Source organism: Perca fluviatilis, chromosome 20 (genome assembly GCF_010015445.1).
Source record: "Perca fluviatilis chromosome 20, GENO_Pfluv_1.0, whole genome shotgun sequence".
NCBI lineage: Eukaryota > Metazoa > Chordata > Actinopteri > Perciformes > Percidae > Perca > Perca fluviatilis.
In genome coordinates, this window is record NC_053131.1 from 28,752,815 (window position 1) to 28,779,616 (window position 26,802).

The 26,802-nt window shown below is 39.2% G+C and overlaps 2 protein-coding genes across 2 annotated transcripts; one reads left to right on the plus strand and one right to left on the minus strand.

The window, feature by feature from the left end:
• Positions 1–1,019: 1,019 nt before the first annotated feature.
• Positions 1,020–7,045, plus strand: LOC120549380 (G-protein coupled receptor family C group 6 member A-like). The gene is made up of 6 exons (XM_039786265.1): positions 1,020–1,222; positions 1,584–1,884; positions 2,619–3,416; positions 4,133–4,339; positions 4,425–4,542; positions 5,855–7,045. Exons 1-6 carry the CDS (start codon positions 1,026–1,028, stop codon positions 6,781–6,783), a joined length of 2,550 nt encoding a protein of 849 aa, XP_039642199.1. The 5' UTR covers positions 1,020–1,025; the 3' UTR covers positions 6,784–7,045.
• A 2,473-nt stretch (positions 7,046–9,518) lies between these two features.
• odc1 (ornithine decarboxylase 1) lies at positions 9,519–14,688 on the minus strand. The gene is made up of 11 exons (XM_039786266.1): positions 14,542–14,688; positions 13,560–13,696; positions 13,206–13,343; positions 12,768–12,941; positions 12,442–12,614; positions 12,135–12,351; positions 11,911–11,994; positions 11,559–11,721; positions 11,336–11,451; positions 10,987–11,201; positions 9,519–10,754 (listed from the first exon to the last, which is right to left on the minus strand). Exons 3-11 carry the CDS (start codon positions 13,305–13,307, stop codon positions 10,604–10,606), a joined length of 1,395 nt encoding a protein of 464 aa, XP_039642200.1. The 5' UTR covers positions 13,308–13,343; positions 13,560–13,696; positions 14,542–14,688; the 3' UTR covers positions 9,519–10,603.
• Positions 14,689–26,802: the final 12,114 nt, after the last annotated feature.

A 26,802-nucleotide genomic window follows, 5' to 3' on the forward strand; every position in this document is an offset into this window, starting at 1 on the left:
ACAGCTATTGGCCTAAATTGATCAGTGATACAAATTTAATAATAAACCATTCTGTCACCTAATGATTACTTTTACTTTTGAAACCTAAAGTAGGTTTTGCTGCTAAAAAGGTTTGTGCTACTTAAGTAAAATTATGTATTGATGAGTATTTTAGTGTGGTGTTGCTTTACTTGCACATGATCTCAGTACTTCTTCTACCACTGGCTATAATCATTGTTCCTGAGAAGATATTAATGTTGCAGTATACATTTAGTGTCTTTTCAGAATTTTAACAAATAAGAAAATTGTTTTAGTAGTTTTATTTGAATTGAATTTAAACTTCAAATGCCCATTTACAGTATTCCACGAATGTATTGCCTTGTGCTTTGGAATAACTTTTACAATTCTGACCTCTGCTGACATAATAAGTAATAACCATGAAGAAATGGCCTTTGAGCTCGACAGTTCATTCTTATACACATCATTGTAAAATATAATATACTGTATATTATGTCCATATTACTCAAGCTATGGTAACTGAACAAATGACCATGATGGTATGACTCATTGTTAAATAAAACACAATTCTTTTTAAGGCCCAAGATACTCAAAGAGCATAGTCAACATGTAGCATGTTGCCCTCTCATGGACTCTTTTGCAAACTGCGCCACAGATATTCTTTTTTGGGGTCACTGACCTCAATAAAAGAGCCATTGCACAATTCAAATGGTTTACAAATGAAGTCAAATACATACACCTGTCTTGTCTAAACCAGTTTATCATCTGAAGGTAGGAAAATCATCAAGAGTTTATAAATAATTTGATACTGTAATGGCTTGGTTCTATGAGCAATTCAAATCAGCGTGTTACTTTTGTGCCACCCAGGTGTTTGTTTTTTTGTTTTTTTTTGAAGATGCGCTACTGTTTTGCATTAAGGTAGATTACACCTGACAATGCAAATGATCCAGTCTGACTTCCCATAATAGGTGTTATATGACAGGTGTAGTCGATGAACCAGTTCATACTCTAGAAAAAGGAACAATTGCATGCATGTGTTTTACCCCTGTGTATCCACAATGTTCTTGCTGTGGTTATTTGTGAGTATCATGAGTGTGTTTTGCCATTATTCAGGTTATGGTCTTCTAAATGCATACTCTCCTGGGGACATCATCATTGGAGGACTTTTCCCAATTCACTTACAAACCAATAGAACAACAACACCTGGACCACTCTCCTGTAGTGAGTAAGTATAAATCTTTCTCTTTCTCTCTCTCTCTCTCTCTCTCTCTCTCTCTCTCTCTCTCTCCCCCCAACTGGTCAAGGCAGATGGCCACCCACCAAGAGCCAGCGTCTGCCTGAGGTTTCTGCCTTTTTAACCGTTGTTAAACCAAATGGTTGCTTTTGGGGGGAATTGTTGGGTCTCTGTAAATTAAAGAGTGTGGCCTAGACATACTCTATCTGTAAAGTCTTCTGAGATAAGTTCTGTCATGATTTGACACTATAAATTAAATTTAATTAAAGTATGCTCTTATTAACAATTAGTCCATTTACATGACTATAACATAAATTATTTGTTTCCATGTGTCCTTTGTCAACTTTTGCAGATATGATTTACGAGTGTTCCTTAGGTCTCAAGTGATGATATACGCCATCAGAGAAATAAACCAGCGCGCTGGGGTTCTACCCAACTTCACCATTGGATATGACATCTATGACACATGTGGAGATGTCAACTTTGCCATAAGAGCGACACTCCAGATGTTGAAGAACCATCAGAAATGCTTAGTACCTAACACCTTTCAATCTGCTTTACCTGAACCCCAAACAAAGGCAGTGATAGGTGAAAGGTATTCTGAAGTATCAATAGCTGTTGCACGAGTTTTTGCTCTGTCATCAGTTGCCCAGGTACGTCTTCTCTCTGTACTTGATAGTGTCCTATTAACTACAGTTGAAAAAGATAAAATATGTTAGATGCCTTTGAATAGTTTAGAGCTAATGATTATTATGACAGAATGTTTTATCTCAATCTAAGATTTGATAACACATAAGGCAATAATTGTAATTAATATACTCCTTTGTCTTGAGACAAAGTATTTAGTATTCATGGAAAGACAAAAAAAAAGTCCAGGGGGCTCAGGAAGTTCCATCAAATGCTTGAAGGTGCTCTTTGGGGTCGGGAATTCAATTGAATGTAGAGAGAAAGAAAAAAAATCCAAGGCACACTTCTTCAAAATTACTTAAAAAGCCTTTATTTTACTGGATATTTCATGATAGAAAATGTAAAAGACATTGGGAGAAGCAACCCACGCGTAGGCACTGACAGCGTTCTTCAGGGTGTGCTTCCCCTTCCACAATTTCCCCTTTTGTGTAGGTTACTTCACTGTGTTACTTCACTAAGTGGCTTTGCATAGTACAAATCCACATACAGAGAGAGTCACTAGGTAACTGTTCTTTTGTATGTAAACATTTACAGCCAGCCCCCAGGGCATTGTTTTGGCATGTTTTCATGTGTTTGCACTGTCAAGTGCCGCTACGCATGGGTTGCTTCTCCCAATGTCTTTTAAATTTTATATTTAGTATTTAATGTTGCAAACAGCATGCAAAACCATTTTAACATGATATATTCCTGTTTGTTACAGATTAGCTATTCTTCGACTAGCGAGCAACTCAGCAGCAAGTTAAAGTTCCCAAGTTTTCTGCGAACAGTACCTAGTGATCTGTATCAGACAAAAGCCATTGCTGAGCTGGTGAAACTGTTTAATTGGAAAACAGTGGTCATTGTAGGAAGTGATGATGAGTACGGGAAGTACGGCAGTGATAGCATTGCGGACAAAATCAGGAAATCGAAGGATATATGCATTGAATTCACTGAGATCCTGCCTGATAACTTTTCTACGAACAATTCCCAAACCAGTCAGAGGCTGGCTGAGCTGGTGGGCAAGATCAATGCATCCTCCGCTGAAGCCGTTATCGTGTTCACCAAGGAAGCCAATGTTGTTATCATCATGGAAGCAGCTATCAAACACAAGCTCAACAGAACTTGGATTGCAAGTGATGCATGGTCCACCTCTGAAAACATCACTGCAATGCCACGCATTGAGATGGCCGGGGAGGTTTTCGGATTCATCTCTAAGAGGAATGAGGTTCCTGGTTTTAAAGACTATGTCATCTCAATGTTCAACGGGACCACTAATGCCATTCTCCAAAATCACCTGACTCAGTATCCACTTTGTTCTAATCGGTCTGAGGAGAACAGAGGAAGTAATTGCTCGCTAACAAAGCAATGTCTGGATCCGAGTTGCTTGGCTAGTTACATTGACCAGGATGAATCATACTATATCTACCTAGCTGTTCAAGTCATTGTTGAGGGGCTTCGCAGCTTGCTAAAGTGTCACAACCACCTGTGTGAACGTAGCACCCCATTTACAGCCTTGGAGGTACAGTAAAGTTATCTTGTGACATTGGAGATTATGCATTACTAATGTGTTTCTTTAAGGAAATAGTTAGACATTTTTTGGGAAAAAATGCTTAATAGTTTTCTTGCAGAATTTGATGAGAAGATTGATGCCACTATCGATCTTCTCAGTCTCGCATTGCCAGACCTATCTACACGGCACTCCACATACATTCCAGGATAGGAGAAACGCTCTAGGTTGTTTGCATTTCTTTAAAGCAATCACAGTCGTCTTGGGCGACGCTAAGCTCCTGGACGCACTGACGGTGGCTTTGCAAAATAGTCTCGGGAAGGAACTTGTTTCAGAGGAACATTTGCACCCCGCAAAAAGAAAACACCACCTATAATGTAAAACGAAATTCCATTATCAGCGTGTACATTGCTAGCTCGAAGTTTGTTGTCGTTTCCCGAAGTGAACAGAGTTTGAGAACGGCAGACACACAGAGAGCGGCAGGCAATTATCCTGGAAATGTACTTCCCTTGATCCAGGCCGTCTCATCTAAAACTCTGCAAGAAAAGGAATAAGCAAACTATTCCTTTAAAGAAACAGAAATGTATTTCTTTTGTTATTGACAAAATATACCTACAATATTATAACATTTTTGAAAGTCTTCTATGTGAAATTGTCCTTTTGCAAGTAATATAAGCAGAAAAAGAAACATTTATTTCATTTTACATCAATGTTGTTTATCTCCGCAGCTTCTTATGGAAATCAAGAAAGTAAACTTCACTGTGAACACCACGCGTATATTCTTTGACGCCAATGGAGACCCCAGCATAGGATATGATATTCTACGTTGGAACATGACTGAATCCAGCACACACATAGAAACCATTGGCCATTACTGGCCAGATGGAAAATTCAAAGTCCCTGATGATGTTGTTAGAAGTATGCACAATGTGACGGTAAGGTTAGAATGTCATGATATATTTATTTCCCAAAATAATCTATGGATATTAAGTGGTCCTGCATCTTTTTTGTCTTTTAAAGGTAACAGCCTACAACTGCTCTAAAACGTGTAAACCAGGGCAGGAGTTGAAAAAGCAAAGCAAACTGTGTTGCAACGTTTGTGTTCCATGTGCAGAAGGAGAATTTTCTCCTGGAGATGGTAAGTGTTTCCTTTAAATACGCACCACCTCAAATAATAAAGTCCTAAATAAATAAATCCTGTCTTCTAAGAGGAACCCTATTATGGATACATACAGCAACTGAGGATACTTAATAGGGGAGAGTTGGAATGGAATGTTTTTATAATCTCTAGCTATGATCTGTAGTGCACACATACGAAGAATTGTTGATTTGAGGGGGCACCTGAGCCTTATGCTGAATTTTTCATAAAGCATGGAATGGTTTTGGGCCAAAATAAATTTCTGATCTGCTTCTCCAAACTCCCACAAAACGTATTATTATGCTCCACCTCTCAGGTCTTTTAAATCAGGGTTTAAGATTTATTAAATGTGATCAGGGTACACACCACCAACGTCACGAGTCAGGAGTTTGCAGGTTTGGAACCAAATGCAGAGGAGGAGATGAGGAGATAACGGAGAGTTGAATGATTTAATGACCAAAAAATAAACTAACAATCCAAGTAAGCAGGTAATTATCCAAAAATCCAAAAACCAGTAGCACGAGAAAACACAGCCCTAGGCACAGGCAGAACTTTTTGACAATAAAGTGAGATGACGAACTGACACCAGACAAAGTGAGCGCGCAGACAGGAGAAACACATTCAAGACTAATCTTACTCAACAAAACTAGACACATGAAATTGAACACTATAACAATACAGGAAGTGAAGCATGCGAACATACACACGGATGGATCTAGGAAAACTAAACAGAGAACACGGACTAAAAGAACACAGGCAAACTAAACAGAACCACGGACAAGGAACGAGAACAATACAGCAATAAGAGGAAATGATGAACAAAGCAACCAAACACCAACACACAGGAAACAAATGAACAAAATAGAACGGGAAACATCTGAACTGAAAACCAAAACCATGAAACGACAATAAATATGTTGTTTACACCAAGCTTTAAGACAATATCCTATACAGGGCAATTTGAAGTCACAGTTTAATGCAAAAAAAAACAGTTGATTTATTATTATATTATTAAATAATGCATTCAAAAGTTAAAAAGTTTGAACTCTCCTATGCAGGAGTAGTATATGGAATATGATGTTCAGGTTTGTTTTTTCCTGTGTTTGTTGCATTCATTTGCAAATATTGCGCGACTTTACTGTCACACTGCTGCACTGTAATGGTGATCAAATGCTGGGGTTTGGTATTTGCTTAACAAAATATTCCCTTTCATAACACTTTTCAACGGAATTCATTCTCCATGATGAATACGCAAAAATATCCGTACTCTCTTCATACAGTTCAATTTGCATTTCTTTGTTCACTTCTATAGGTGTGGAGTGTAAACCCTGCAGTTCACGGAACTATTCGTCTCCAGAGAGGGATATCTGTTTGGAGAAAACAGTTGACTTCCTCAAATGGTCAGATCCCTTCATTATCTTTTTGAGTGTCTTGGGAGTCATTGGTATTATAGTTTCCATTGTGTTTGCTATTTTGTTTGCAATCCATCGCAGCACTCCTGTTGTTAAGGCCGTTGGAGGTTACCTGTGTTTCTTGGAGCTTTTGTCCTTGCTGCTCTGCTTCTGCCTTACATTTAGCTTTGTGGGGGAACCCACTAAGGATTCCTGCAAGGTAGGCCTGCCTCTCTTCGGCATAGCCTTCTCCCTCTGCATCTCCTGCATTCTGGCCAACCTGCTCCAGATCTTCGTGGGCTTCAGCTTTGACCTAAAGTTAGGCTCCTGGATGAAGAAGCTCAACCAGCCGCTGGCTGTGGTGACAATTGTCTCTGGGATCCAGTTGGCCCTGTGTGTGCCATGGCTGTACTTCTATCCCCCATTTCCTGACAATGAAGCCATATCAAGCAATATCGTCCTGATGCAGTGTAACAAAGGCTCCCCTGGATTCTTTATTGCCATGTTAGGCTACAACACTTTCTTGGCCCTTATTTGTTTCCTGTTTGCATTCAAGGGTCAAACGTTGCCAGATCTGTATAAAAATGCAAGTCTAATCACCATCAGTATGCTGCTGTTTTTAATCGTTTGGATTTTCTTCATCCCGATTTATATCAGTTTGGCTGGGAAGTACAAAAGTGCCATTGAAAGCTCAGCCATTCTCATTTCTAGCTACAGCATCCTCGGATGTCACTTGGCCCCAAAATGTTACATCATGGTGTTCAGGAAAGAGATTAATAATGAAAATGCCATTACTTTGTACATCAGGAAGCATTATGAGCAGAGAGACATGGCTGTGGTGAAATCATAATCTCACATGCACATCTGGGGTAACCCCTAACCCTATACACACAGAAATATGTCTTCCTGTGGGGAAATCATACTGTAGCATTATTGACGTTTTTACACTTGCATCAAACGAAATACAGCGTGTTAATTACTAATATTTAGTTAGGCTGGGAAGCAGATTTATTTACCTGTGATAATGACCTGAATTTGTATCCAAACTTAAAAAAACTCTATAACACTTTACTTGAAGGTATCTACATAAGAGTGACATGACTCTGTCATGACACAGTCATGACACATGAATCCTAATTCTAACCCTAACTCTAACCCTAACCCTAACTTGTCATGACAAAAACCGAATGACACTTACTAAAAGAAGCGTTAGGTCATAAACGTTTATGCCTTGTTTATAATGTTTATGACACGTTCATGACAGTGTCATGTCCCTCATATGTAGACACCTTCAAGTAAAGTGTAACCAAAAACTGAAACTTCAGAAACCACACATAACACATAACCCAATAACACATCTTGTTATTGTCCAAAAGGGTTGATTTGTTCCAGCCGACTGAGTTGAACATGAACACTGATGGATGCCATTTGAATTTCTATTATGAATAATGTATAAAAATGAAGAGGGGGGGGTAGGACCAGAACGGTTTTCAACTTCTTCCTGCCCCTTTTGAACATGAACAATGTTATTTAAGTTGCTTATTAGTTGTTTATATGTGGCTGAGGATCCCGTTTGTTTTACTTTTTTTTTTTTTTTTTTTTGCTGACAAGTTTAACATTGTGCTTTTGTTTTTATTTTTTAAACATGTCCAATAAGCTAAGCTAACGGGCTGCTGGCTGTACAGTCTTTGTATTTAACAATCCAACATGAGATTGGTAAGCCTATCAATCTTCTTAATTAACCCTCTGCCAGAAAGCGAATAAGTGTATTTCCTAAAATGTCTTCTTCAACAATTACAGTGTCATCACACACTGTATGTACACTATACTACTTGTGTGCGTGTGTGTCATATGTAGGGCTGTCACCAAATACTATCTTAGCAGACTAAAGGCCATGACACACCAAGGCAACTGTCGGCCGCCTTAATTAAATCTAAACTGTAAAGAAGTAGTAGTAAAATAAAAAGATGCCCATTAAAATTAGGACTGAAATGTAATGATTCTAATGATTATTTTCATTGTAGATAAATCCATAGATTATTTTCTCGATTAATCGATTGGATTGATCGATTGGTGAAAAATGTAGAAAATGTCCAATGCCCAAGATCACGTCATCAAATGTCTTGTTTTTGTCCACAACTCAAATATGTTCAGTTTACTGTCGTGGAGAAGGAAAGAAACATTTAAGAAGCTGGAATCAGAGAACTTTGACCTTTTTTTCATAAAAAAAAAAAAAATTGATTATCAAAATAGTTTAGCAATTCATTTAATAGTTGACAACAAAGCGATTAAGCTTTGCAGCTCTAATTTCATGACAAACAGCTGTAAATAGTACTGTTATGAATGTGATGTCACTTATTAAAGATGTTACTAGAATGTTGTAAATGTGAGTAGAACCAGATGTAGTGAATATAAATATGAAATGTATGCATGTATCAACATATTACTGTTACTACTGGTACAACTCGCCTTTATAAAGGGGCAGATACTCAAATCACACACAAAATATATTCCCATTAAAAGGGGCTCAGGAGGTAGAGCGGTTGTGGTTTTCAAAATGGAGGCTGGGGACGCCCTGGGGGTCCTTGAGGGGGTTTCAGGTGGTTCCCAAAAAAGGGCAATCATTTATTTTCACTAAAATTCCATCCATAAGTAACAATGACAGAATGGATGACTATTTTGGTAATAAAACATAAAAGCAAAACTAAAAATCATATGAACTGGGGAAAGCTGGGACAAAATCTTATTAAATGGGGGTCTGTGATCTAATTTGTCAGTTTCGGGGTACTTGATGTAAAAAAGTTTGGGAAACACTGGTCTAGTAATCGAAAGTGGTTCAATCTCTGGCTCCTCCAGAGAGTCGAAGTGTCCTTGAGCAAGAAACGGAACCCCTGACCTCTCCTGATGAGCCGGTTGGCACCCAACACTGCTATCAGTGTGTGTGTTTTATTTATTCTGTAGTGCTTTGCTTTCTTTACATGTGTGTATTATGTATTTGTGGGAAACAAATGACAGTAATGATGTGAAAAGACAGGTGTCATAACTTTTGAAATAATGTCAATAAAACCTATTAAGTGTGGAAATCTGTTAAGTAAATAAGTTGATTTGTTATCTTTAAGACCAGGCAATTTATACAATCCAGTTGCAGCATGGATAGTATAAAAATCTATCAAGTTCAGGATTGACTTGAGGGATAATTTACATTCCAAGCACAGACAAGCTATAAAACATGTCTGCGCATGAGTGTGTTCCAAGTAAGGGGGTTTATTTTAGGCTCACGTGTAGCCACTGGAATGCTAAATAAAGTACCTTGCATGTGTATGAAAGTTGTGAGTGGAAACATACCAGTGAAAAGGAGGAATGTTAAGTTATTATTGCAAATGTCACTGTGGCAACATCACAGGCAGCACCGGTTTAAACCAGTTCCTGCTGCAAACACTAGATGGAACTCTTGAAACATCCTAAGTAGCACCTTCTATATAAAGGGCGCTAATCCTAAGAATAGTGTTCAGTGGTCCATAGTGCTATATAAGTAGTCAATGAATTTCTTTTTTGTCCCATATTAAAAACACACACCATCCATAATTTGGCTCTGCACCTGATGTTTTATTTATTAAAAAAATACAAAACTTGAAAGTTTCCATAGGAAAGCATTATGATTTTGCAATCCCATCTCTTTCGTATCCATTTTAAATGTATAGTTTTAACACTGCTGCTTATTCATATCATGAACAGACTTGCCTTCTACAGGTTACAAAATAAGGGAGGAGGAGAAGAGGAGAGGGGCAGTCTGCTTCTTGAGTCCCTGTGTTTTAAGAGTTAATCCTGAAGATATTTGTTTTTGGTGGCAGCTGCAGTGCCGGGTGACCTGGGTAAAGCTGGTGGATCACAGGCTTGACATGGGTAGCTAAAAATGTGTATTCAGTAGGTTTCTATAGTGCTGTCCGAAAAAAAACAATTTCAAGTGCTGCAGCCAGATCAGCACACTATATGGTGTTTTGACTAGCAGAATGTTACACGCACATTTACTTTAAGTTTGTGTGTACCTATACACTTTGCATGGGAAAGCATGGCTAATAAAAAGGTTTTATACATGTTAACATCTTGAGGATTAACACTTTTGAGTGGTTCTGTACAGAAGTGGAGAAAACATAGCAGCCATTTGAGGAATCAAATCAACCCTCCAACCGCCTCTTTGCGAGTTACTAGCTAGGGACGAGCCTTTAGAGGTTAACTGGGCCTCTCGCTTTACTGAAGGGAAACACTGTAAAGTTGTTCTTCCATTCATTTTTTCACAAAGCAAAAAAAGTTTGTCTCCCTACACTATCAGTTCAGAAAATGGTTTCTTCATGAACTGCAGTGTTCCAGTTCTTCCAGTCATTAACCACAAATTAGGGCAGAAGACTGCAGCAACAAGTTGCCCTGTAACACTCTGCCTGGAACACACAGAGGCACCAGAGTGTGATTCAGCCTCATTTCATTTAGGGTTGATCCCCACTTCTGTACCGAACACAAAATGTGCAACAACATGACGCTCTCATTCTCCTCCGGTCAAGTAACTGGCCTTAAAAATCTACATTTGGGGAGAAAAAAAAAAAAAAAGCTCCCTTCTCCAATAATTAATAAGGATGCTAGATCTGGAGAACATTGCTGCGATATACAGAACACGTTTAAACCACATGGGCCTGGCAGGGCTTAGCGGGCATCTCCAAGCTGGGCATCTCCAAGCTGCTCTCTCGACCACAGCAGGCTGGCACTTCAAGACAAGACTCCTCCGCAGGAGCTGGCATGCCCTGGGAACAGATCTGTTGCACGTGTTGCCTGTAGAAGACAATGCAGATAGAAAGTTAGATTGTCTAGTAACAATACTAAAAATCTGCAAATTTTTCTCATGACCAGACATACTTGCAAGCAAGTAAGATAAAACTTGCTTGTTCCACAGAGTGGAACATTTTGCTTGGGCTAACACCCATGCTGCCACCATTACCCGTACAAACATACAGCGATAGATAGTGATCCATTACCAACTACCACTTTTGTGACATCTACTCACCAGGCAGTGCGGGACATGACGTAGTAAATGTCAGGTCTTTGGAAGCCGTTGAAGGTGGAGGAGGCAGCCACCGTGTAGGCACCCATGTTATCAAAAACCAGCCAGTCGCCCACTTGCAGGTCAGGCAGGTAACACTGCTCAACAATGCGATCAAGGCCATCGCATGTTGGGCCCCAGATACTGCAGGGGTACATGACCTCATCTGGCTTTGGCTTCTATTATTAGGAGGGGAGGGGGAGGGGGTGGGGGGGGAGAGAGAGAGACAAACCATTATCATTTGTTTCACCTTTCCCCTGATGAGAAACTTCACACACACCCTCCACTTTCTCAGTCCTTGAATTTCACTTACCTTGTGTAGTGTTGGCAAACAATGAGCATGGTCATAAAGTATACAGTTGAAGGATCCATACACTCCATCGTTGACATAGTACATCAGAGTCCTATCACTGGTCCCTTCGTCTTCCTCTGAAGAAAGCATAAATCATTTAACCAATGAGAAATGTGAACAAAATGTGCTTTCAGAATAAACTCCATTTTCTAAATCAGTAATTTTCCTAAATCTAGGCAGTTACCATCGGAGGCCGACTCCTCGTCCATGATGACCTTCTTGGCAATTATGTTGACAACCAGTGTGTAAGCAGAGGCCACATAAAAGCGCCCTGGCTCAGCAATGACCTTGATACCAGTTTCAGCAGGGAAATACTTGTCCAGGGCTGGGCTGATTACCGCTGTGATCTAGCAAGGGAAAAAAAATAAAAATAAGTTAAATATAAAAGGCCATGAAGAAAAAAACAAACAAAAAAAAACATCTTGAGCTAGTACTACTGATGTTGCAGCTAAATGTACAAAGGATGTACGGTCTTGTCCAAGATCAAAAACAGACAAATATTCCCCCGCCATGCGTAAAAAAATAACACAAGATACCTCTTCAAATTTGAGTTCAGTATTCTCTGAACCAGGGAAACCACCTCCAATGTCCAGCAGGTCCATGTTGAAGCCCAGCTCATTCTAGGAGTAAAGAAAACAATTCAGAATCTCATGTTTACCTTGCTGGGTAAAGAAAAACAAACAAAAAAAACTAAAAAAATAACGGACGACACACACCCACATAAATCGGTTGTTGTACATGCATTTCTGTCACAACTCACCCCGATATCGAAGACACAGCGGGCATCAGCGATTGCCTGGGAGTAGGTCTCGGGATCAGTGCAGCCACTGCCAACATGGAAGCTGACGCCGATTACGTCCAGCCCCAGCTCTTTAGCCCGCTCCAGAAGACCTCGACAAGCTTTGAGCGTGGCCCCAAACTTCACGCTCAGGCGACACACTGCCTTTGAGTCATCTGTGGCAATACGCAGCACCAGCCTGGGCACAAAGCAGAAAGAGAGTTAGGGTGATGAAAATGATAATATACCACTAAACGCCTATATCTTATGTATGGTAAAAATGTCTCACTTGGCACTATCATGACAGCGGGCCACTTTCATGAGTTCCACTTCGCTATCAAAGGTCATCATCTGAACCCCATGGGCAGACGCATACTTTATCTGAGAAACTTGCTTGCAGGGGTTGGCATAGATGATTCTGCTTGGATCCACTCCCAGAGACTGAACCATCTGAATCTCCGTCTAGAGGGGGGACAATGCCAACAGTCAGCAAAAAAAAAAAGCGCCAATCTAAAAACATGAGCTGCCAATGCAATTTCAGCTAATCATCAAAGAGAGCTTTGTATTGGGTTATTCTGAGAACATCTAGTGCTAGGGGAATTTTCCAACATGCACCTTGCTTGCACAGTCAAAGCCAGCTCCCAGGGATGCCAGTGTCATAACTACAGCCTGGCTGTCGTTGCATTTGACAGCATAGAAAGGAGTGACGCGAGGCAGGGCCCTTGCCCAGCGCAGATGTTTCTTCAGTACATCTCCCAAGTCACAGATGTAAAAGGCATCCCTATCATCCTGTAATGGAGAAGAGAAGGAAAAAAATAAAATGAGTTTAACATTTTCCAATACACTGCAAACAATACACCAATATTAAAACTTACAATCATTTACATCACCATGGGCTTAAGAGTCAAGTAAAGGAAATACAATTCAGATAACGCAATAGCAGTAACCTGGACAAGGGTGCTTTCAGAGTTGAATCCTGCTGACATTTATCACCTAACCAAAAAAAGGGTCCATCTGTGCATCCCCTGAACAATGGCAGCGCAGGACGCTTACCGTCATGGAAGACTCATTGATCTTCTGATCAACAATATCCCGGGCAGAGAAACCCTCCTCCAGGAAAGAGAAGTCAAAGTTGTTGGGAGTGGCAGTGTTCATGGTCACAACAACTCCTTTTGGTGAGTCACTAGTAAACTGAAAGAGGGAGTGGAGGACATATTGAGAGTACATTCAGCTTTGGGAACACAGTGTTTTGTGTCCTTAATTGCCAAAGTCCATAACATTCCCCCACCCTTGGGAAAGTCTTAACAGTGCAAATTTGAGTAATTCTCAAATCATGGTACTTTACTAAATTACACTAGATTTTGTCAGTTTCTGTAAAATGAAAGCAGCAGACTTGAAAATGCTTACTTGGATATGAAAGAGATGAAATTTAGTGTTGGGGTTGCTCAGGTGCAGAGAAGCCAAGGTGGCTCGCCAGTGAAGTTAAATCCCTTCAAATAACACTCAAGGCCTGGGCCAGTGTGCGTCTTCCTAGAGTGATTATTCTGTAAACAAGATAAGTTGACAGTATTTTTAAAACCTACAAAATGCATTTCCTTTCCTGAAAGGGAAAGGCTGAATCATTGAAGTCACAGAATTACATTACTAGGAATGTTACATGTACAAATTTATCACAAACAAGGATTTTCCTGTTAAAACCATTATAATTAGCTTAAAAACTTATAAAATAAAAAAATTGTCCTTTAATAAATAACGCTGCATTTTATAACGGTCATGACTAATTGTATTGACACCATCTGCACAGAAAAGTCACTGAAAGAACAGTGTTTAAACCCCGCCCAGTGCAGGTCTAATCAAATTACAAAGAAGATCCGCCTTTAGCTTAAAGAATGGCATGAAAAGGAACCAATCGGTGACTAACAACTGACGTCAATGTGCCGGTTCCGTTAGAATTCTTCGTGCCATGAGGCGATTTAGCATCTGAAGTTAATGGTAACGTTAACGTGGTTAAGCCAAGCTAACACAGCCAGTTTAAAAACCTTGTTCAGCATAACGTTAACGACAACACGCCGAAGTCCACGGCCCTGGACATTAACAGGCTAACGTTGTGCCGGTTTGTTAGCAAGGTTAACAGTGATATGTTAATTGCTAAATAACGTTAGCTAACCAGCCGCCTGTCACACCGGCCACGTCGTAATGTTAAACTCAAGATTGATTCCTTTATTAAATACATTGACGTTATAGCGAAATAGCAAGAATACCCACCCCTACTAAGACCCTATTTATTTGTCCTCTTTAACCCGCCACAACCGAAAGTTAGTTACCCTTTGTTAGTTGAAAAGCGTTTAAATCTAAAATGTGACGTGGCATACAAAAATCCTTGACTTACCTTAAAAAGCATTTACAAAGAGTGTGTCCATTAGACCAGAATGCTGGGATAAAAAAAAAGTATGCGGTTCCTCCTCACAATGAAGTCCGCTGCAGGAGATGTCGGCTCTATGAGGACAGGAACTAAAGTGGGAACCGGTAAAAGACCCGTCAGTATTTATAGAGAGCTCGTTACTACGGCAACGCAGCCAGCTGAAACCGGCCTCCCATCCACGTATGAACCGGTTTAGGCTTGTTACCCTTATCCACATGGTGGGGTCGGGGAAGACAGACAGACAGACAGACAGACAGACACTTCAAACCGGCCTTCTATCTATGTAAACTAAGCATTTCCACTGCATTGTGGTGACGTTAAAACCAGACCAACACGCCACCACCATTCTCACAAGACTGTCTAGCCCTATTACTAGCCCCATGCAGCTTTTACCTCTCATGTAAAAGGCTTGCTTGTATTGTAGGGCTGTGCAATTAAATTTAATCGTGATTAAGATTTCAGCTTCCAATGATCACAAAAAACAGAATAATCGAGAAAAACTATTATTTAGCTCATTACATTTTGCAAGTAAACTCTTATTTTCTCTTGTGTTCTGAATGAAAGAATAACGTTTAAATAGGCAAATTTCACAGTTGTATACATGTGTTTTTTTTTACTGTTGATTTATTTAACGTTTTCCACTGTTTTTTAAGTTCAATAATTGCAACATCTTTCCAGAAGTCAACGAGTAATTGTGTTAAATTATCTTGATTTCAATATTGACCGAAATGATCATGATTATATTTTTTTCCATTATTGAACAGCCCTATTGTATTGTTTCTCATTCTAGGTTTCCTTACCTCAATGAAAAAAAGTAAAATGCAGATTTGAGCATTTGAAAAGTTAATTTGAAGTTTTTCTCTTTGTAGGAAGTCCCAACATTCAATAGGCTAAAAGCTTAAAAAACTGAATCGACTGTCTATTTGACTCAGCCATCTAGGCTACTCATTCTTTACCAGATTCCTAACATGAAATATACTTGTCCATAGGCATGCTATGGACTATTTGGTGTTGTTTTGCCAGGCGGTCCTTGCCAGACTGTGTGTAGGGATGGAGCATACAACATGTTCTAATAAACATTAAGATTTGAAACTATTAAACTAATCGTATAATTGCTTACATTTTTTGTCATTTTTCAAGCACAAATGCAATTTCTCTGGTCTCTCTCTGGTCCCAGGTTCGATCAAAGTGATAACAAAATAATCATTAGTCGCAGCCCTTGCAAGCATTTTTATGCTTAAATCTAGCTGACTTCATGATGATAACAATGATCATCAGTAGGCTTACAGGTTCCCCATGGCCAGCTATGATGGAAGAAACCTGCCCTGCATTTGTGTTAATCCCAGAGATTCTCACTCACGCTGTCTGGCTCTGTGACCTGGCTTGATAGCAGTCTCTTCAGTTGAGTTGTTGAGTTTTTGACCTACCTGATGGGATTAAAGGAGAACACAAGATGACAGAGATGGCAAGGTGTCAACACAGGCACTGCAACGCCAAGTTCTAATACTCCCCTGCAAAGGTAAAAGGCAGTAGCCTAACTTTTGGTCAAAAATGAGTTAATGATATTATTGGGACATTCAAGACATCCTTTATCATGTGGAAAGGTATCTTGTGTCAAGTTCGTCGAGAAAATAATGGGTTGTCTTAACAGTAACTTCCAAAAGCCCAGGAAAAACCAAGGCAGAGCACCGTAACACCAGTTATTGCTCTTTGACTTTGTTTTGGAACGCTCAAATTGAGTTAGGGTACAATATAGCAATAAGTAGATGGCTATAACTTATAGCCATCTACTTATAGGCTATAATTAATTGTAAATCATCCAAAATATATGCCATGATCACTAGATTTTATACAGGTGTTACTATAAAGATTTTGTAAATGGTGATCAGCAACCAAATATTGATAATGTGGAAGTTACTGCCTTTTGCCTTGGCATGCGTCTGTTTTTGCAGACAATACAAAGGCAGAGTAGGCTACAGTAACTTCAAAATAGAGGTCAACAGTCAAAAAGTCAAGTTTGAGCTCAAGATTTGTTCATTACTAAAACATAAAATTCCAGTGTACTACCTATAATTCATTTGGCTGGACAACTAAAAAACTTTAAAGTAATTTTTCTCAGTTCCACACTCTAGCGAGTTAAGGTCTTTTGCCTTTGTAGGCCAGTATAGATGTAGTAGATACAATGTATGCATTTTTATCATCTATGACTATATCCTATTTTTGCCATGAATGAAAATACATATGCCACTGTAAGCTACTAAGAATGGTATGCAAAAGTATCTTATGCTTCTACTCCTAAGCAGTGAGATACTTTTTAACCCCAAAGCCCTTAAATTCCTGTACCCAGACATTTCCCCCTTACTGCACAGTCTAATCAGTCTAAAGGTTGCTTTTATAGACATTTGGCTCGCAAAACGACATTACTACATGGAGGAAAATTAAGAATTTGGTTACTGTGACCCAACAGTACATGTGGAAATGTTGCACAAGCATTATTTCCAGGACACTAGCAAACTTTAGGGCTTCATGAGGACCACATATTTGTGGGCTTAACTTAATATCTTTTCCAGGTCTTGAGGCCACAATCAAGATGGCAGTCAACTCTTTGCACAACGGGGTTTCCATTAAAATCTTCTGCAGGGTTGGTGAATGATGTCATGTTTTCCAAGAAGTTTAATTATCAAAAAGTAAAAAGCACAGCCCTTTCTGAATCGGTCAAACAAGTTTAAATGAGGTTAAGTGGCAAATTTGTATGATTACATCATCTGTAATAATGCAGTTTTCCTTATGGTCCTACCCTGTATCTGAACTTATTCTAGAAGGCTGCACATCCTATGCAGACCCATGCCTGTCAGTCAGGAAGTGGGCCCACACTTGGGGGCTAATTTATTTTCAACAGATGTTTATCAGCTTGTTCAAAATCACAAGATCCCAAAAACGTATTACGTAGAAAACCCGAGTTAGACTGTTTCTCCTGACTCCAGTCATTTCCTTTTGTTTCTGTTGTTGTCTCCCTTCCACCAAATGTCTGTGTCTCCTTCTCCTCCTCTTGTAAAGTCTATCTCTCGCTATGTGTGGACTTTCTGTTTATCGTGACTGTGGACCATTGTAGCCTATCCCCCACATTTACAAGGCCTCACAAAGGACAAGGATGATGATTGTTATTAGCCACCCACAAGATACAGTGCAGTGTACGGGCCTTGGTGACGTGTGTCATGTGTATCACTGCATCTGGCTTTGTATTTCCCTTCACTTCTTTGTTAGTTGATAGTTGCATAATGAAATTCCCCAGCCAGTTTGACCGTTTCATCAACTTGTGTTCCTGTACCATCCAGCTCAGTGTGCATAACACATCTTGTGACAATACGCAGATGAAACATCACAACTTTCCCTGGCATTTCCTGAGTGAATACACTCTGCTCTACTTCATGTAACAAGATGATGAAAGATACATGAACAAACCCATCCAGAACAAATAGCACCTCTCAAGTGAGATCTTCTACACAATTGTGTCCAAACACCAAAGATAAACTTGCTGTTTGTATCATGTGGTATGACCTTTTTCGCACATAGCAGAGACTTACAAAGATTACAGCAGTGATCTGTGCCAGTGTCCGGTCTAAATGTGTTTAAATAAATACTGAATATTAGATTTTATGTTGTTTTGTTTAACTAAACTGAAATTACCTGATCATGCAACAGACACAGGAATGTGTTTTTGTATATATTCGAGATAGTTTGATTCGCAGAGGTGGAAAGCAACAAATTACAATTACTGACGTTACTGTAATTGAGTAGTTTTTATATGTACTTTTGCTTTTACTTAAGTATGTTTTGTTTGAAGTATTGTGCTTTGCTACATTTTAAATCAAATCTGTTACTGAGTAAATAAAAAGTAAATAAAAAAAGGTTTCTAACGTTGTTTTGTAACTGTCAACAAACTCAAATCTGAAGCGGCTTTGTGCCCTTATCAAATAGCAAAAGACTGCAATTTAATTAAATAAGTATAAATAAGATATATAATAAGTATAAATATAAAAAATACATCTCCCCCCTGCTGTTAAAAAGTAAGAAAGTAAATTTTACTTTGAGTACATTTTAAATGAGCTGCTTTTTACTAACGATAACTTTACTTATACTTAAGAGTTCATCAAAGTAATAGTACTTTTACTTAAGTAGAATATGTTTGTACTCTTTCCACCTCTGTTAATTTGTTTGCTCATAAGAGGTTAAAGGAATACGCCACCGTTTGTTGAAATAGGGCTTATCACAGTCTCCCCTGGCTGTAGATAGGTGGGCCAACGCACTTTTTGTCTCAGTGCAAGTAATTAGGTTGTTTCTTTCTCTTTTGTTGGCTGACTTTTACTCACAACATGCTAACCGGCAACATAGGATTCCATTCACTACTAACTAGCGGCGCCTCTGCCAGTGTTGCACTGGACTAAAACGATGCATGCACAGAAAATGCGAGGGCCCACCAATTTACAGCTAGGGGAGACCGTGATAAGCCCTATTTCAACAAACGGTGGCGTATCCCTTTAACAGGCAAAATCAATTAAAGCTTGACCTCATATACCTGAGCATTTGTCATTGGTCCAGAAAGCTGCCTTTAAGACCGGAAGTCTTAGTGTTTCTCTGCATGGCTCCAGGCCCATCCAAGCAGATGGTACCTGACGAGTTCCTTTACTCTTTTGACTCTGGTTCATGTGACCTTGATGGGGCGAGCCCCCAGCAGCATGTTGACACACAGATACAGTAGCTCAATCAACGTACAGCTCTGATGAAGCGCCATGGACTCCACCCGGACAGCTGGTGCAAACCGTTGCACCACACGGCCACTGAACCATGACTAGCCTGCCACAGAAAGGAAGTGCATTGTTAAATTGTATTGCAATCCCTGAATTCAGACACAACCCTGATGTCGGTTTTATGTCAATGCAGATTGACGTAAAATGAGAGGGAGATGGAACACATCAAACAAGAATGAGACTAGTTACTGTGAAAGACATTTCAATGAAAGAGTGAACGTAAATGTCAAGCTCTGAAATACACAGGGTGGCTTGTAATTTAGGTCATTTGGTCCTGTGGGTCTCTGCTGACTGCGCTCATCCATAGTCAGTTCATTCATAAGGCTGATGTCACTGTCACAATCACACTACTCCTGCCTTCTTCACATCTTGTCTAGGCAATCTATTTGTAGATGCTTGTCTTCACCCTCTGGTCTCCGCATACAGATACGGAGCATGAAATCGTATTTTTTAAAGGGCACTGTTTGAACTATACCCTTTTTTGTTGCACTTGGCTGGAATTTACAAATGGTTCACCACCACCAACAAAGGAAACCCACTCTTTCTTTTTAAAGTGAGCCTGAGTAACTTTTTAACAGTGGTCACTTTGAACACAAGCAGCAATTACAGGATAATGTATAAAACGTGTACAGCAGCACAAGTAAATGGAGCCTTAAAGTTAGCGAAATGACTCAGTAACTTCAGTTACACAGTAAAGTGAGTGTATGAGGTTGTGCTTTATTGCTAACTCTTCCGATTCTTAATTTGTATGAGGAAGAATTAGGACTGCACAATAAACAGTTTTTTTTAATCATCACAATATCAACTTGTGTAATAAAGACTGCAACGTATTGCGTAAGTCACTGAGAGATTTTTTGAGTTGAAAAAAGGAATTAGTAGAAAAATGCACTTTTTTCTTAACAGTGCCTTTTGTCTTCAGTTCCTTTTTTTCAATTTGTTCAATAAAAGAATGTTGGAAATTATTTTTTTAAATTCAACAATTCATTTGTTGTATTTTAGCAGAATACTGAAAGCAGCAGAAAGGCAGAACTAAGTACGCTGGGTAACACAAGATCTGTTTATTTATAGCAAGTAATATCGTTATCACAATATTCAACAACGTTATTGCACATTTCTATCATATCGTGCAAGAACGTGTTAGTATTTCTTTAAAAAATGATTGTCCCCCCTTTTCTTCAAGAAGGGCCAGTTCAATTAACTCTGAACCTTTAAGCACTCATTTCAACAGTGGAGAGATTCAGAGGCCAAGTCAGGCATGTCATCTAAAGAAATTATTATATATTTATTAAGTATAAAGAAGGACATGTATCATTTTGCCAACAAAGTTAACAACCATTTTTGCTAGGAAGTTAAATACACACAGAGAGCCGGAGAGGAGCATTCAACCATTGAGACAGAAACCAGCGGCACATGTTATTTCATGGAGTTGAATTATACATGTCACATAATGTCCCGTAATTGAACTTGTGATGGCCCTGTTGTTGTTGACAGATCTCCCATCACTGCTATAGTTAACCAGTCTCACAAAAACACTGGCATTGGTATCATTAGCAACACTGGAAACAATCTACACTGTAAAACTTTTTACCGTAAATTTACAGTAATACTTGCAGCAGCTTCTCCAGTAAACTACTGTTTATTTACAGTAAGCATACTGTTTTTAAATTTTGAGGTATTTTACCGTAAATAGACATAGTTTCTGACTATATTATTTAAATTTACAGTAATATACTGGCAGCAGTGTAATTCCCACCTTTTCCTTTATTTTCCCAAGATGCATTGGTATTAAAGTGATCATATTATGCTTTTTGGCTTTTTCCCTTTCCTTTATTGTGTTATATATCTTTTTTGTGCACGTTATAGGTTTACAACGTGAAAAAGCCCAAAGTCCACCCCAAAGGGACTTACCATCTCCAACAGAAAACACTGTTCACAAACTGCTCCAAACAGCTCTATTGTAGTCCATGAAGAATGTGTGTCACTTTATAATGCTCGCCTAGCTGCTAGCGTGGCACGTCCTCATACTCTGCTTCTGACTGGCTAGTAGTCCTTACCTACTGTGCATGTGTGACTCCCAACAAAGATGGAACAGAAGTGAGATGCCTCACTCGGTAGCTAAAACAGAGAGCTCAACACACAGGGTGAAACGAGGAGCTGCAGCAATGTGCAGTACAACAAAAATTGTGTTTTTTGAAAATTAAACCATGTAAACCTATTCTGGTACAACCTCTAAATACAATTATGAACCTGGAAATGAGCATAATATGAGCACTTTAAGAGTAAATACCTGTAATTTGTAACATTCTTAGATAGTGCTGTAATATTATAATTTTCCCCCAGAATGCATTGCCATTTGACAGTATGATCCTGTATAACATTAAAACAGTAAGATACTGTAAGATTTAACTGTACAATTACATCATAGCTTTACAATCTAAGTGTCGCTGTTTAATTTGGGTTTTCAAGGAAATGTCTCAACATCTAATGGATGGATTGACACAAACGTTTGTACAGACATTCATTCTCACAGAGGATGAATCCTAAGGTTGGTTAGGTTGTCTTGTCACTTTTCCTCTACCACCATGACATTTACATTTTTGTTTTTGGGTGAAAAGTTTCTACAACTATTGGATGGATCATCATTTGAATTTGGGTACAAACACCAATTCAATGAAATAAAATTGTATTTATAGTATCAAATCATAACAAGAGTTATCTCGAGTCAAGACACTTTACAGATAGAGTAGGTCTAGACCACACTCTAATTTAACAAGACCCAACAATTCCCAACTCCAATGCCCCACTCTGGATGACACGCAACTGTACATCTCTTCTGAACCAAATAATGCTGCAGCTATAATTCTGTTACCTAACATTGGGCAATAAATATGTTTTTAACGTTGAAATACATTAACTGAAGAATTTAGCTCAAAGCACTGCTGTGCCTAAGGAAAGCCTCACAATACTCGTCAACATGGCTTCAGACTTGTTAAACTGGTTCAAAACATACATCAATAGGAGAAGGTTTTATTTCATATTCTTGGAGATAGCTATGCAGATGACACACAACTGTACATCTCTGCTGAACCAAAATGATGTTGCAGCTATAACTCTGTTAACTGTCTTTGGACAATAAATAAATGGATCAGCAATCATTTCTTTAAGTTAAACGAGACCAAACTGAAATCCTGCTAGTCGGTCCAGAACAAAAAGAGAAAGTCTGTTTAACAATCTGGGAATATTAACCCCCTGGATTAAACCTGAGGTTACGTGTCTTGTTATTTTAGATTCAGATCTAAGCTTCAAGTCTCACATTGACAAGGTGACAGATTGTTTACTAGTCAAAATGTCGTGAAAAAGGCCTGTTGTGGATGTTAGCATGTTGACTGAAGAATTTAGCTCAAAGCAGTGCTGTGCCTAAGGAAAGCCTCACAATACTCGTCAACATGGCTTTAGAATCTTGATTAACTGGTTTAAAACATACATCAATAGGAGAACATTTTCTTTTACATTCACACACATCTCTGCTGAACTAAATGTTGCTGCAGCTATATGCAGCTATGTCTTTTGAGCAATAAATAAATGGTTCAGCAATCGTTTCTTGAAGTTAAAAGAGACAAAACTGAAATCCTGATCAGTCCTAAAACAAAAAGAGAAAGTCTGTTTGACAATCTGGGGGCATTAACTCGCTGGATTAAACCTGAGGTTAAAGTCTCATTGATGTTTTGGATTCAGATCTAAACTTCAAGTCTCATATTAACGAATTGTTTTTTTTGACTATGAGTCGAAATGTCTACCGTGAAAAACGCCTGTTGCGCATGTTAGCATGTTGACTGAAGAATTTAGCTCAAAGGCAAGGCAAGGCAGCTTTATTTGTGTTACGGCCACAGCAAACAAACAACTTAAATGTGACCGTCTGTCACTACCCAAAGTGAGAAGAGTGCAGATTTGAGTAGCGCATGCTCAGATTTAAAAGGTTTACGGCATAACGTGTCATACCCGATGTTAGCCGAGTCAGACCGGCTCTGGTCGAGTGCAAATGTGAGTTGCGCATGCTCAGATTTAAACGGTTTACGGCATAACGTGTCTTACTGAAATTTGTGAAATCTGTAAAATAATAAACTTTTCTCTTTACATACAATAACAGAAGATGGAAATCATTTCGAAAACGTTTTAGCTATCTATGATTATTTGGTTGCTAACGTTAGCTCAAAATGCCATTCAAGTGACAGCCTTTGTTGTGTCTGATTGCTAACTTGTAGCTAGCAGTCATTTCAAAAACGTTTTAGCTCTCTATGATTGTTAGATTGCTAAAGCGATTAGCTCAAAACGCCATTCAAGTGACAGCCAATGTTGTGTTTGATTGCTAACTTGTAGCTAGCAGTCATTTCAAAAACGTTTTAGCTCTCTATGATTGTTTGATTGCTAACGTTAGCTAAAAACGCCTTTAGCATCTAGTAGGCTACTTGATTGCTAACGTTAGCTCAAACCGCCGTTAGCATCTAGTAGGCTACTTGATTGCTAACGTTAGCTCAAACCGCCGTTAGCATCTTGTAGGTTACTTGTCGCAAAGTGACGCATGCGCAACTCACATCTGCACTCGTCGCAAAGTGACGCATGCGCAACTCAAATCTGCACTCTACTCACTTTGGGTAGTGACACCGTCAACATATCGAATAACACCAAACCCGAGGATTAGTTAAAGTAAATTAAGATTTATCAAAGAACAAAAGAAGGGAAGAAGCCTGAGCCAACCCATCAAGGGCCATCGGACCCAGAACCTATGAGGGACATTTCTGTCTCCCAGCCTCTGTTATATTCAGGGGCGGGGCCACCCTCAATCAGAAATCAGGAACACCTGAGATGAACAGAGGTATAGCCCAAATGATGCTGCAGCTATAACTCTGTTACCTGTCTTTGGGCAATAAAAAATGGATTAGCAACCATTTCTTTAAGTGAAACCAGGACAAAGCTTAAATCCTTTCTGGATTCTATGTGTTCTATTTCATCTTAGTGTGTTTTATTTTCCATGCTATTTTCCATTAATTATGGGATTCAATGTTTTAATGCTCATTTTATGTCATGTACTTTCTTTATTTTAAAGCACTTGGGCTGCATTTCTTGCATGAAAGGTGCTATTCAAATACTGTTATTATTAATATTAAACAAAGAACCATACACCCACATTAAAGCATCTCTCCACCATGTTACATGGTATTTGGGACATAATGCCAGTGAGGAGGAATATTTTGGATGCATGAGACTTGCTCCCTCCTGCAGAGCACACGATCTGAATTGATTTTAAGGACTCCTTGCTGTATAAAATAGAATTTATAATCGGCTACATTTTTAATCAAATGACTGTAACTCCTTGGGGTGGTGTTAATATCACCAAATAAAGACCAAATATGTGAGCTGCTTATTTTTCAAACGTCATGGTGATAATGTTGAGATATCATGCAGCTGCAACGTGTCTTGTATCTTTGTGTGTCTTGAGTCTCGAGGTCAGAACGACTACAAACCGACATCCTTACAGTGAAGGTTGTTACAGGCCCTTGTATTTAGAAAACTAGAAAAATAAATTATAAACATCTTAGCACTAAAACCTGTTTTCACTGTCCACGCATGGCTGGTACCAGGGCTTTAAATTGACACCCGCCAACCTGCCAAATGTGGGTAAAAATCAACTTTGGCGGGTTACATCGTAAAGTTAATAGCCAATTTGGCCGGTGATGAATGAATAAAATAACACTGGGTCTGTTTGAATCGGTAGGCTGCAGAAACGATGCGACAGATTTCCAGATTGGTCTTTTTTCTGGCAAGAATTTGGGCGGTTTCGTGTGTGTTTGGCTTGGAAAACATCATCTTTATCTGGCAACGCAGCTTGAACCATGAATACTTATGTCGTGACGTGCTGTACAACCGTCAGCTACTACTGAGCGCTTGCGAGCTACGCTGAAACAGAGAAGACAAATGCAACAGCGCGAAACAAACCAAAAGGAGCTGAAATTAAGTAGTAAAGTTAGTTACAATTTTTTTCGAAATTAGTAACAATTTGGCTAGTGGAAAATCTGATTGGCCGGTAACTTTAAACATTTTTAATTAAGTTAATTTAAAGCCCTGGCCTGTACACAGATACAATGCCTTTGTCTATCACTCACTTGCTTATTAGGGTGAAATGTGCACATCTAGCACTGCTGCTGACACATCTGGGTCACATCTTTAACATCAAGGTGGAAAGCTCCCTGTGACAGTGACCTACAGTACATTTATTTTGTATCTCTATACGCCTTTCTGTCAGACAGACACAGGAACCAAATGAAGAATGAATGAGAAAGAATCTAAATGCTAGATGGCTACGGTTTCCTGAGTTCATGTCAGGAGTTATTTGCAATCAGTGCACTTGGAAACAAGTACAGGACAACTAGGTATTATATAGAATGTCAGGGTTTTTTTTGTGGAGAAAACATGCTCTCAAAATGTTTCAAAATGAGCGGTAACATCAAAAGAAATACCTCAATGGTAAAACCTTTCAAATTACAGTCCTGAATGTAACAAAAATCTTCAGCCTAATTACAGTCTGCATTATATCAAAAGGTTGTTATAATGAAACTTTTGGCCATGCAGCTGCCCCACTTGCCCACTTGTCAGCTCTGTTCCTGGAGTGATGAGAGGAGAGTTGTTTAATCTGGCTCTCTGCTGACTCATCATTTTGTCTTCTTTCAAGGTTGAGTTGCCAACAGTTGGTTTCGCTCGGGCACTGTGGAGACCAAGGCAGAAAAGGGAAAAAAAAGAGATCATATTTTCACTGGAAGAATGGAAGACTTTTGTGCTTTCCTGCGTTGGCCTGAATATCGGTGAACAGGCTGCATCAGCACATTTCACTCCTTTGATCCTTATTGGGTGGGTGGGTGGGGGGGGATGGGGGGCACAGACCGAAGAGAAGGCTCATTGCTTCACATTGAATGTGTCATGGTTCTCTATGAAATTAGCATGGAAGGGGTAGAAGCAAAAGAGCAAACCATTGGACCAACTACAGATGCCTACAAAGTTACAGCAGGTTGGCATGCATGTATGATCAAATTAAAAGAAAGGTCCTTGTAATGTTAGTGTCTAACTAATCAAGGTTCAATGGATTAAATAGACAATTCACTCACTGCATACAAATATTCTAAATGAAACTTTATCATTATCATCACCACTGACATGCTGTATAGTATCCCCTGAACTCCACCTTTTGCTTTTATTTCTAAAAGTTGACTGTAGAGTGACAGGAATATAATTTTGAATTTATTTCATTTGAATATTCACTCTGTGGGCCCTATTTTAACGATTTAAGCGCACGGCGTAAAGCGCCTGGCGCAGGTGCGTTCAGGGCGTGTACGAATCCACTTTTGCTAAAGGGTTGTACTTAGTGTCT

What these genes read in the sequence shown, in the direction of transcription:
- LOC120549380 (XM_039786265.1), top strand. Translation starts at nt 1,026, where the DNA reads ATGCATGTGTTTTACCCCTGTGTATCCACAATGTTCTTGCTGTGGTTA. An exon ending in GGACCACTCTCCTGTAGTGA is followed by an intron (nt 1,223 to 1,583) that starts GTAAGTATAAAT and finishes CAACTTTTGCAG; the next exon opens with ATATGATTTACGAGTGTTCC. An exon ending in AGAATTTTCTCCTGGAGATG is followed by an intron (nt 4,543 to 5,854) that starts GTAAGTGTTTCC and finishes TCACTTCTATAG; the next exon opens with GTGTGGAGTGTAAACCCTGC.
- odc1 (XM_039786266.1), bottom strand. Translation starts at nt 13,307, where the DNA reads ATGAACACTGCCACTCCCAACAACTTTGACTTCTCTTTCCTGGAGGAG. An exon ending in CGAGGAGTCGGCCTCCGATG is followed by an intron (nt 11,452 to 11,558) that starts GTAACTGCCTAG and finishes TGCTTTCTTCAG; the next exon opens with AGGAAGACGAAGGGACCAGT. An exon ending in GTTTGCCAACACTACACAAG is followed by an intron (nt 11,202 to 11,335) that starts GTAAGTGAAATT and finishes TCCTAATAATAG; the next exon opens with AAGCCAAAGCCAGATGAGGT.